General features: G+C 39.3%; 1 protein-coding gene across 1 annotated transcript; it reads right to left on the bottom strand.

Annotated features, from left to right (window-relative positions):
• Positions 1–9,237: 9,237 nt before the first annotated feature.
• LOC131245589 (WRKY transcription factor 71-like) lies at positions 9,238–12,359 on the bottom strand. Its single transcript, XM_058245146.1, has 3 exons — positions 11,828–12,359; positions 11,035–11,178; positions 9,238–10,333 (listed from the first exon to the last, which is right to left on the bottom strand). Exons 1-3 carry the CDS (start codon positions 12,271–12,273, stop codon positions 9,982–9,984), a joined length of 942 nt encoding a protein of 313 aa, XP_058101129.1. The 5' UTR covers positions 12,274–12,359; the 3' UTR covers positions 9,238–9,981.
• Between the last annotated feature and the right edge of the window lie 381 nt (positions 12,360–12,740).

Below are 12,740 nucleotides of genomic sequence, written 5' to 3'. Positions count from 1 at the left end.
CATGTTATACTTATTGGGAAAGTTCTTGAGTCGGTGTGATATCCACACCGCTTGTCATTTTAGAAATATCATTTTAAATCATAAAATCAAAAATTAGGCAGATCCAGCACTCAAATGAATCACACCACAGAGGGTAGTGGGACAATGATGACCACAGTTGAAAACTTCCTAGGACGCACCATGATGATTATTTGTTATCCAACGTGTTCGTACTCTCACACAGACTTGGATGAAAGGATAGAACAAATACTAGCTTGATCCAAAACTTTTGTGCCCCTAAGAAGTTTTCAATATTTTCAATGGTAGACACTCAATCTTCATTGTTTTTTGTGTTGTGGTCCACTTGAGATTTGAATCTACCTTATGTTTGGGCTAATGCCATAAAATAATCTCACTAAATGAATGGACGGTGTGAATATAACACTTACATTAGAGTTGTGCCATAACGGCAACCCAACAACACAGAGGTCATTGCATGCGGCAGACGGGTGTAGATTTCGTGAAAAGCCTTTGGCCCTAAGTTCCTGTGTTGGGAAGTACGTGGGACCACTGTGATGTTTGTGATAAATCCACCCTATTGATCCTTTTTGTGACCTTGCTTTAGTTTTTTTGTGACAAAAAATGAGCCGGATCCAAGTCTCCAGTGGGCCATATAATAGGAAACAATGGGGATTGAACAGTCACAGTTGAAATATTCATGTCCACAAAAAAATTTGCATCAGGATCAATTCTGTGTTTTCAGTTCATCCCAATGGAAATGACCTCATAAACGGTTTGGATGTCATGTAAACATCAAGTTCGAACCCAGGAATGTTTCAATGGCAGGTATTTTTTCCCCAGGTTTTCCCTCTCGTGTGGTCTACTTGAGTGTTGGATCGAGATCAAATTTGTTTTTATGTCTTTGAACGAGCTCGTAAAACGGATGAACAGGTGGATTTCTCACAACCATCACGATGGCCCCACCTAAGTTCACAAGAACTTCTTGCCCTTTCGTGGGAAATTCATGCCCTGGCACACGAGGTTTCCTCGTTCGACACAGTGGGAGCATATTATATGCAATCCCGACCTCACCACTGACAGTGCGGCCCTAGTTGTTGAGCCAACTTAATCCATTTATTTTATATCCATGACGTTCATTTGTTTTTCATGATCATTTTATGGCATGAATCCAAAATTGAAGAAGAATTAAATCTCAGATGGACCATATTATCAGAAAGAGTGGTGATTGAACGCCTACCATTAAAACTTCCTAAGGTCCATAGTAATGTCCATTGTAACGTTTTGTTTCCATCAAACCCGTTGATAAGGTCAACCAGACATGGATGAAGGGAAAATGTAAAGATAAGATTAATCCAAAACTTTCGTTGCCCATAAAAAGCTTTTAATAGTCATTCATCATTGTTTCTAGTGGTGTAGTCTACCTGACATTTGAATCTGCTTAAGTTTTAGGATTACGTCCTAAGAATATATAATAAAAAGGATGGAGGGAATAGATATATAAAAAAATCATCAAAGTAGGCCCCACACAACAAGTGTAACAAAGGTGTTACCCCACAACACCTAATCCGCTCCCCTACTTTCTGTAAACGGCTTACGCGGTATGCAACGCACCACCGACTTAGTTGTTGTGACAACGTCACCAATTTTGTGGGCTCCACCATAATGTATGTGCTATATCCACACCCTCCATTTATTTGGCGAGGTCAATTTAGATCATGAGCCTGAAAATTATGAAGATATAAAGCTCAAGTGGATCTCACCACATAAAGTAGTGGGGCACCATGACACCCACCTTTAAAACCTTCCTAAGGCCTACCATGATGTTTATTTGCAATCCCACCTGTCTATAGGGTCACCCAAACGTAGATGAAGAGAAAAAAACAAATATCAGCGTGATCCGAAACTTCTATGGGCCTAGCAGTTTTCAATGATAAGCATTCAATCCCCAATGCTTCCTGTGATGTGGTCCGCTTGAGCATTCGATTTGCCTCATTTTCATTAATATGCCCTAAAATAAACTTGGCAAATGGATGGACGGTCTGGATATAACACATTCATCATGGTGGGTCTAATGGCAACACACCACTAAGGTCGTACCACGCAATCCAATGCTTGATCTCTTTCCTCGTGGGCAAGTAAAATGCTCCACCGGTTTCGCCGGTTTCCTTTTCATTAGAAGTTGTTATCCAGGTAGTATATTTTTCAAATTTATCATCCAATGATGGAAAATGGGACACAACTCGACCATATGTTAGGGTTTCATACACTGGACCGTATAGTACCATTTCCCATATATATATATATATATATATATATATATATATATATATATATACACACCCAACAATTATTTCATTGCTTGGTTCGAAATATGATTTTTCATATAAATGTTAAAAGGTCGACCCTCAAAAATTTAAAACAAATGTGAAAGTCATCAGTTGCCTTTTGTTGGAAATGGTTTTATCTGTTTTTTAGGAAAAGTTAGGAAAATGAATTCTATCTCCATACTCTTTTTTTTTTGGGTTTAAAAACAGAAGACAGTTTTAAAATCATGAGAATTTGTACTCTTCTCAAAGATCTTCTATCCAAACAGGCAAGGAGATTCGGTTTGGTTATTCGTTGTAAAATGTAGCTCACCTCATGAATGGACATTATTGACTTTGGGTAGGGCATGCTCAAAGTGTGTGAAATCTAATGAGTGGTCTAGATCATGCATGCATGCGTCCAATCCGGCTAGAAACGTGTACTATGAATAAGCCCTTTGATTCCCCATCATTGCAAATCGAGTGGTCTTGGCATTTCTCTTCTTTAATATATTTCACCTTTTGGTGGTGATCTCCTACCTTCACGGATTCCCCTCTCAGTGAAGTAGTGACAAGCGTTGTCGTAGCTTGCCTGTAGCTCAAGGTTACAAGAATCCCCTTTAATCCCAAGCCGTGTAGAGTTGAGAGTAACGTTTGTTTTATGTTCACTCCAAGTATCTGTTTCTCAGGTCATTTTAGGATATTAGCCTGCCATAAGGGAAGTTGAATTTTTAACTGGAACAAAATACAAGAAATATTGGAGATGGAATGCTCACTGTTGAAACTTTTCTAGATCCATTATAATGTTTAAATGACATCCAATGTATGTGTAGGGTAATACCCATGTGGAAGAAGGGAAAACTCATGTATCAGCTTGAACTAATTTACGTGGTCTTCAAAAAGGTTTTTACGCTCCATGTTTCCATCCCACTATTTCCACTATTTCTTGTTAGGTTACCCAGTTGCTTTTTTTTTTTTTTACCTTTTTTTTTTCTTTTTTTCTTTTTCCCCTTTTAATTTCTCTTATGTTTGGGTTGATGTTCTAAGGTCTATTTTGCACGCAGGATTGAATGATATGGAATTGCATTAGATGAAATTAGCATCATTAATGCACAATGATTGTATGTTTAGTAATACCATGGTATTTTGACCGTCCAATCTTACATTTGGGATGAAATTCTTTCTTTGAAAAAAAAATATAGTATTAAGTTAAATGTACTTCCAGTGGGTGATGGAATTGCAATTAACAGACTAGATTTCACAACTAATACCAATCATCTATATACATGGATATGCAACTTGAATGTCACATATAAAGGGCACATGTGGATGGGCAATATGGATAAAATACACACACTAATGTGAGGGCACAGGTGCAGTTGATTTCGAAATCCATCGAAAATCCTATGATATTTACTATTCGTGGGACTAAGTATGATACCTGAATTAATCCAATCCTATGATATTTACTAATTGTGGGACTAGGTATGATACCTGAATTAATCCAATCTTTTCCATCGTTTTCAGATGATAGATTTAATTTGCATGAGACCAAATGCAATTGAATCCCTACCTGATCCTCTGTACCAAACATGCACTAAAATGAGTTGGAGAATGTACAAACAGAGTGTATATAACACAAGCATCACGTTGGCAGCTACAGGAAAGCCGCATCACATTTAACCAATTTTTGGCTAATCAGATGTCTTTAAAATTTCAAAACTTGGCCAGCTTGGGTGGCACCCATTTGTCATTTAAAATGAGCTTAGAAGGTGCCCCTTCTCCACCAGCTTTTACTTGTGCAGGTTCAAAACCGCTCTCAAGAAGCACCATCATGTGAAGGTACCCTGTCCCAAATATCAGGACCATACTAAGTTCAGCTGGGCTGCACTTCCTGACTGCAGTGGTAGCTGTAGATGGAAAATGATCTAGATTGGTTTGATATTTTCACCAAATTAAGAGTCTTAAAGTTAGAAAAAAATCATGCAAATATTGTTATGGCAGGTGAGCGTAAAGGCATCTCCTACTAAGAGAGCCTCTCTCTCTACCTCTTGTTCATACCTTCATAGGTACAGTGAAGCTCTCTTGTGGGTGTGGTATATATATAAGGAGAATACAGTTAGAAAATTGTATTTTTATTCCTTCAAAACATCTTCTAGAGTATATCTTGATTTGTAAATTTTTCGTATAGATGGGAGAGAGGCAAGTTTTGTACTTTTATTTGTCCTAATTCTGGTGAAGAAAAAAAACTGTGTTGTTGCCTATAAAATAAGTATATTGCTGAATCTCGGTATCTTATTTCTTGTTTTGATTTGTACTTTTCATTTTTGTGTTTTGGCCTTACATTAATCACAATCATTCGGAACTCTTGTTTGGATGGTGAGCCACTATATTTCAAGTAAATAGCATCATCCACGTGGTCATTATCAACGCATAGCGAAAAAAAGAGAGGCTAAGCTAATGAAAAACACAGCGCATGGCTAGTTGGTATTGACACTCGGATTACCAGCAACCGTCAGGAAGAGGCACAAATTGAATGGAAGGAATGCAATGGTGCCGTTCATCAGCAAAGTTATAGTTTGGTGATGGGCAGGATTCCGTGCGTGTAGGGCATATTGTTCGGTGATCTCAAAGAATAGAAGATCTCAGCCGGCTCACAAATAGATGGTTTGAAGACGATACATCAACATTCACATTCAATTGAAAAAGTGTCCAAATTTTGAAGGGTTTTTTTTTTTTCTCCATTCTGACATATTTCCATTGGAGATCTACAATTCAGCATGTGGCCCAAAGGATCAACGGTTTAGATCCCCATCCTGTGGATTCATGCATGGAACCCTGCATTTCAACAAACTGCAGTTTGCCATGGTATACACCCCGTTTAATTGCAATAGGATATGTGGGGTGGAGAAACCTTCTCGATCTAGGTTCATCTTTCAATGATCCAAACGGTTTATATGATGGGCCTCACTTTGGATGAGGATAGGATTAAAAAAAAAGGGAAGATAAAAACTCTATCACATTTATAATTCAGCACTTTTATCCTCTGACTCCCTTTTTAACAGAGAATGGTCTTTTTAACTTTTAACTAATCAAAGCATTGAAATATTTCAATTGAGGGCCTATTTGGAATCTTGTTTTAGGGCGTGTTTGGATTTACGGTTTCGAGTGTATAGTATCGTATTAGTGGGGTTGATGGGACATGTCCCTCGTTTGAAAACGAATGGTGTGCGACACATTCAACGCGCGCGAATACGCCCGAGAACCACTTTGCATCATCGATGGGATTGTACCGCGCAACCGGCCGGACATTCTGTCAGATGTAAATAGGAAGAAAGCATTTTCTTCTTTCACCGTGTTGCTGGTAATGCCTAGTATGACCGTCCTTTGACAAATCCACACCGTCCATCATCTTCCTCTCGAGATTTAAACCATGAATGGTGAGTTTATCATCTGATGATGTGGCCCACTGAGACAATCAAGCTGAAACAACAGCCGAACGGTCTTCTTTTGATCATTGTAGCGATCATGAGGAAGTACATGGCCATGAAAAGTCAACATGTTTTTACGGATTTTTCTCCCTCTACCTGATGAACTGTTCAGATCCACCTTTCACTGTATGATAGTGGCCCACAACAAAAAGACGGAACCTCTGTTTCGCAACAGAGTCGACGTACATCGACTCTGTAAAGTTTGGTGGCCCACTTATTGAAGCTTCTTGGAAAATCCACTCCGTCCATTAGATTTAGGACGAAAAACCATTCGAAAGGAAGTGCTTTTGGAGTGAAATCAGCGTGGCCCATGAGGGTGTTTACTCCGCCGTCCATATCATGTTTAACGGTTGAAATTCTGCAATAGTTTGCAAAGAAACGAAAGGACACCTACGCAAGGGTAATGCCCACCCTCTGAAGTAAATGAACGACTCAAATCATTCAATGGAACAGTGAGTGGGCCCCACTACACGCATGTATATACATCATGTGGCCCTTATCCGATCATTTCCAAACATTGATCTGACATGAAATTGTATACATGTTAAAGTAATATGTCCTATCCAAATATTGGTTAGTGGCACGTCTCCGCTGAATGTATTCTGAATATCGCCCAACGTATATGTGAACAGTACCGAATACAATACAATACAATCAAAACGTGAATCCAAACACACCCTTAGGGTGTATTGTATGGTATTAAAGGGCTTGATGTGAAATGTACGATGTTTGGTTTAGAGTTAAAGACCGTGGAAACCATACGCACGAATACAACGCGGAACCAAAAAAACGTAACCATTGTAATGTATCATCCGACATCGCGACTACCATCTGTGCAGCCTATTCAATGCGCTGTATTTTCGCCAGTTTTCATACCTATTTCTTCCAAAAAGGAGTTCCTCTCTCTCTGAGAAAAAAGAAAACAGCTGAAACTTAAATAGTTTTTCTTCTTCTCTTTCAAATCTCTTCTTCCCATCTCTTGTTGGTGAATAGGATCGGATTTTATCGTTTTTCTTCTTCAAATCTAACAAGAAGAAGAAGAAGAAGAAAGCCCATCTTTTTTTGTTTTTCTTCTCCTTTTGCTATATAGGTTTTTGAAATCAGTTGTTGTTTTTTTTTTTTTTTTTTGGTATCTAAATTTTAGAAGGAAAAAAAAAAAAAAAAAAAAAGCAAGAAATAGGGAACAACTAAGATTGAATGTTCTCTTTTAAGTTTTTTTTATTTGTTGTAATGCTTGTTCTGATCTTTGATTTTGAAAAGAACATCTGAAAATCAGATTCAAACAAGTTTTTCTTCTTCTTCTTCATGTTCTTTCAGACACTCTTTGATCTCTTTTGCACTCTTTCTTTTCATGGTTTTTGGTTTTCAAAATTCAATTCCATCACCAACGTTCCTTACATTTTCAGCTTTGATTTTATCTACAATTGCGATCTTTATTTCCACAAAGAAGAAAGATATTCCAGAAGCAAATTCATCGAAAGTTGAGATTTTTTTAACAAATGACGGCCTAAAAACTCAACCAGAAAAGGAGGTTGATCTGAAAATTCAGCTGGAAAATTATGCTGGATTGATTGTACAATACACAGGCCTAATATATCGTATCTAAACATTGATTTGTACAAGAATTTGTATACTTGTCCGAACAATACCTACTATCCAAACATTGATTAATGACATGTTGATTTGAATATATTCTGAAAACCGTCCAACGTATATATGAATAGTACCCGAATACAGTACAATACACCCTAATATACGAATCCAAACAGGCTCTGAGAGTTCTTTGGAACAACTTGCAAATGGTTTGGGACTTTGAGAAGACTCCATTAAACAGCCAAAGTCTAACATATTCTATTGCAGCATTCACATAAAATCAGCTGGTTACTATCATCTTTTTAGTGTAAGTTTTGGGTTATTCCCCACCTAAGTTTGGATTAGAGATTTGGCCAGCTAATACTCTTGCCAAACTCTATACAACTATGGCATTTGAAGACTTAAAAAATTATATAGTGTAGCTTTATTAAAACTTGAAAATTAACCCCCATTTCTATGGAAGGGTACAACCTATGAGAAGGGATAATTAAAGTATTTATCTTTCTAATGGCTCATACGGCACAAAGATACTGATTCTTAACTGGGTACATTTTCCACAACGCTTTAATGAGCCTGGATCCTTTGCTTGCCGCATACACTATTTTTCATTTTCCACGCATTGTCATTAGTCTACATCATCACTAACTTGTTAATATAGCTATATTAAATACAGTTTATGATGATGTGGCCTAATCACATCACAATAAATACAAAAATCATGTTGGTGACAAGAAGAGGATCTGGATTCCTCTTTAATATAAAGTTTGTCCAAGAAGTGTCATCCAAACACAGATGAGTGGACCATCCTGTCTGGCCTCCCAAACACCGAACAACGATATCCATGTCCACGATTTTAACCCTCGTCACAAACATCCATTGGCCTAGATGTCAATGATAAACGATACGAGACATCCAAATGGTGGATTAAACCCTTCCAGTGCAAGAAATAGACAACACCCTCATAAGGTGGGCCACGCCACCTAAATCAGCAGACAACTGATGGTCTGAAATCAACTTACATACAGGTGAGGCCCACCTAATGATTGGACCAAGAAAGGTGATCTTTATATAGTGGGGCTACCTTTTTCCGGCTGTAAGTTGCCGGTTATCCCAGATGAGTATTTTGAAAATTCAGTACTTGTGACTGATCTACATCTACAGAAAATGAACGGTTACAAATGGATAGCCTATGTCCACACTCGACGTACATGCACGGCCTATTTGTCATTGGACCAGCCTATATGGCTCTAGCCACATGCGTCTTCTGCAGACGGATGCGAATAGTGTGAATGGTGCCTTATTTTGCCAGGTCAGTGAAGACGGGCCCATGACAAATAAAATACAAAAGGCCACCGCCTGGATGCTTAGGATCATCCCATCTGGAAATTTTCAGGACATTCCCCATCTACTGCGATACCTATCAGATAAACGGTCTGGATCACCGAACCATGGGCCAGCCTACACTGAATTCACAGATCAGGAACACTGTTCAAATGGTGTTGGTGCACCTCATAGTCTTAAAACTATCAGACTCTGACTGGGAAATCAACCGAGTCAACTCGACTTGGGTAGGTTTTGGTCCAACTTGACTTATAGACTAGAAAATATACAAGACTCGGTCCTCGAATGAGTCAACTCGGGATTGATTCAATTGACCGGACCTTGGCTCAGGTGAGAATTAATCCTGTGGTATCTCGAGTCCGAGTCGGAGATTAGAGCTTTTTAACTATGGCCCACCTGCATGAGGACCTTACAAATCTCTAAAATGCCCTTCCATAAATCAAGAACCCAATCCATTCATGATGACTCCATAGTAACACATGCCATCCCTATCTTGAAATCCCCACCGCTCATCATCAAACCAACGATATATGTTGATTGCACTTATAACAAAAGGGTAAAATAAGAAAGAAAAAAAAAACCCCAATTCAGAGAACTTGTTTCAACTACAGCAGCTGGCATATAAATGGCCGTTTCCCAAATAGACGAATCTCCAAACAGATAGCCTTTCCATGGCAACACTACCATTAGCCATTTCAGCTGAGAAACTGAAGTGAGATGCGTTTTGCAGGAGGCACGAGATACGTGCACTTCACCATTCACCAAGTCATAGAGATGAATTTAATGCTCTTACCATTCTATACTAGCATCGATGCCATGTTCATGCATGTAACTTCAAACTACATGTACAATATTAGAGAGAGAGAGAGTGAGAGAGAGATACTCCTAAGGTTACTCAGAGAGAGAGCAGGACTTTTGCACACGTGCCAACATGGCACTTTTATGCGAGAACCGGGCTGTTCATCAGTTGGGCTTCATCATTCACGTGCCATGGCCTGAAAATCAGGCCGGTCTGGTCATCAGGTGGGCGAGACGAGTGCGCCTGTGGTGCACCAATGAGTGGACTGCTTCCACACGTGTTTGCACTTTATAACTGGACTTGCCAACTATTTGGACCACGGCATATAGATGGTGGGGCCCACCAAATGAACGACCAGATATCTAGAACACAAGTGATACGTTGGCATGTGTGGTGGAAATGGACTAATAGTTCTACTCTCCTGAGAGTGACTTTGGAGATAAGAGAAGCATGGTCATGGTTGTTTTGGGATGAACGAGGGAACAATGTCTTGCAAAAGGCCGTAGTCAGGAAGTTGAAGCTGCTGATTAGGAGTTAGGTTTTGCCGGTACATGGAGTTTGTGTAGCCTTGCATGTTTGTTGGGGGTGCCTGCATCAACATCTCATGGTGGAAGGTAGGCAATGGCAGTTGTGACCCTGTAAGCATCGATGGCGCCAACATTCCGGCAGCACTTCCTCGAAGGGTCGCAGGGCTTGGATGTGTATGTTGGCCTTCATACGTTGTAATTACGATCGTTGGATCTTGGTACGATCTTTCTACTCGTTTCTTCACCGAACATTTTTGGCTGGTGCAACGATAGTAGCTTCTGCAGTGCAAAATGCAAATTAAGAGCAAATGGGTCAACAAAAATTATTCACATTCAATGGATCATTTGCATTAAAAAAAAGAAAAGATTCATGATGTGCTTAGACACACCATCGAATGGAATTGCAATGACCTGCCTAGGCCTCTCTAAATTTCAATTACGTGAGTTTCAAGTTGGACTCATGGCAATTACGGAGCAATTTCTTCTTTATAAATTCAAGGAAACAACATCATCCCGTGATTCCTTCTTTGTTAAACTGAATATTCACAATCAAATAGCTTTTGCATCCAAACACAACCTTAGTGAGATGTGAAAGATAATTCACCACTAATGAGTTTTTTCTTGTGTTGAAGGCTTTTTTACTGTTTAGCTTACAACATTGAATTGAGGTATTCATTCCCACAGTGTAATAATCAATTACAAAAAGGAAAAAAGGAAGAAAATGTAAGAACTTATTAGATAATCATCAAAACACCAACCGTCGCATCAATTAGGGTTGCAATGTATTAAAGGCCAACTGGTAAAATAATGATTTTTTAGGGCTAGATACATATAGGATTACCAAATGCATAGAGTTTGATATTTAGGGTTTATGTTAATTCCTTTCCCCATAAAAGATTTTTTTTTTTTTTTTGGTTGAAAAAAGATAATCGCATCAGAAAGTGGCAAACTGAGTTTCTATAAAAATTCAACAAACCAACCTTGGGTAAGGGCTATTTTTCACTGCCTTTTGGCCATATTTTCTCCATCTGTATCCATCTTCAAGATGATCCACCTCGCTCTTAGTCATGAATGCAAAACGGGGCTCTCTTGGCCGCTTCTCTCCTTTCTTCCGTCCTTTGGTCCTGATGGATTTCACCACAAACATCTATAATGAGCAAAACCCACTTGCAAAAACCTAAGAAGATTACAGATCTCCCAAATTACCTGAGGCCGTGTTTGGCTCACCACCATTTCAAGAGCAAAGAAAAATAATTTGAGATTTTGCAATTTCTACTCTACTACAATTTCAAAAAATCATGAAATGGTGCTTTATGTGTTGCATTGGAAAGAAAGAGCATCCCTTGTGTATGAGTATCATTTCATGATTCTTGAAAATTATGCTAATAGTAGAACAAAATTCACAATCCTAGCCAAACACAACACTAATAGCTCCAATGCTAATAATCAAATAATGAATGAAACTTGGGTTTTTTTATTTTTTATTTATTTTTTAGCATGGTTGAGCAATAGCCACAATGTTATATTGCACCAGATAAAATCGATGACAAACGTGAAGAAAGAATGCCAAATTCAAGTCACGGAATACAGCAACAACAGGATATCTTTTCTTTTACTTCTATTAATAAGGTAAAACATGCTTTGTTATAAAACAAGAAAAGGAAAGGAAAAGGTTGTATAAAGAAAGGACTTTTTACTGCAAATAAGCTAAGAAGAATAAAAAGAGCTTAAAAAGGCTATTGACTCGATAATTCTAAGAAGAACCAAACATACACTTTCTTAGATCTCTCCATCCCATCTTCACACCCTTTAAGTTGTTGATCTTTCTTACACCTCACCGAATCATCGTCACCTGCAGCCTCTGTCGATGACGATGAAACAGAAGAATTGGGTGTGGCCGGGTTGCCGTTCGGCCCCGCAGAATCCACCGAGTCATTGGTGGTGACGCCGCTGTCCCTGAAAACTTCCGATGAAGAGTGTGACAAGTCGAAAGCTCTAGATAGCATTGAGTAGTCCACTGAATCATTTAGACAATCCGTGAAGCTCATGTACGGTGGAGATGGACCGAAACCATGTAGATCGAGGATGGAGTGGGATCCTGGCCCAGTCGGGTCTTGATTATAGAGGTTGGGATGGTTAGAGAAGGGGAAACTGACGGCGCCGAGGCGTTTATCGTCATGGTATGTGCGATGGTGTGAAGGATCTCTATTTTCAGACATGGGTGTTGTGTGTGTATGAGAGAGAGAGAGAGAGAGAGAGAGAGAGAGAGAGAGAGAGAGAGAGAGAGAGAGAGATCTAGGGCTTTCTTCTTATGGTGGGAGAACTTTGAACGAGCCTTTTGTTTTTTTTTTTTGTATGGAGAGAGAGAGAGAGAGAGATAGAGAGAGCTGGAGTTAGATGGTGGTCGAGCCTTCTGTTGAATTTACTCTCCTTTCAAAAGAGAGAGAGAGAGAGAGAGAGAGAGAGAGAGAGAGAGGTAGATGGTGGTCAATTTTCAAAGTTTAGGGTTGTCGGACATTACACTGACACGTGTCTAGGGCAGCACCGGCTTTTGACCGCAGTGGTATTGGTCTTTGGCACATGGGCCAGCGACCAGGACCTGCCACGTGGACATTTTGCTGATGTGGGTCGACGTCAGCGTCGTTATCTTCGCATTTGGATGACGCGCTTTCGTTTCGACGGCCGT

The sequence above is a fragment of the Magnolia sinica genome, chromosome 5 (assembly GCF_029962835.1).
Source record: "Magnolia sinica isolate HGM2019 chromosome 5, MsV1, whole genome shotgun sequence".
In the NCBI taxonomy this organism is placed as follows: Eukaryota; Viridiplantae; Streptophyta; class Magnoliopsida; order Magnoliales; family Magnoliaceae; genus Magnolia; species Magnolia sinica.
Note: the sequence above shows the minus strand (reverse complement) of the source record. Positions and strands in the feature narration are given on the sequence as shown.

Excerpts from the sequence above, each read along its gene's own strand:
- LOC131245589 (XM_058245146.1), bottom strand. The coding sequence starts at position 12,273 with ATGTCTGAAAATAGAGATCCTTCACACCATCGCACATACCATGACGAT. Across the intron at positions 11,179-11,827 it reads ATGGAGAGATCTAAGAAAGT|GACCAAAGGACGGAAGAAAG; the intron begins GTATGTTTGGTT and ends GAAATCCATCAG. Across the intron at positions 10,334-11,034 it reads AAAAATAGCCCTTACCCAAG|AAGCTACTATCGTTGCACCA; the intron begins GTTGGTTTGTTG and ends TTTGCACTGCAG.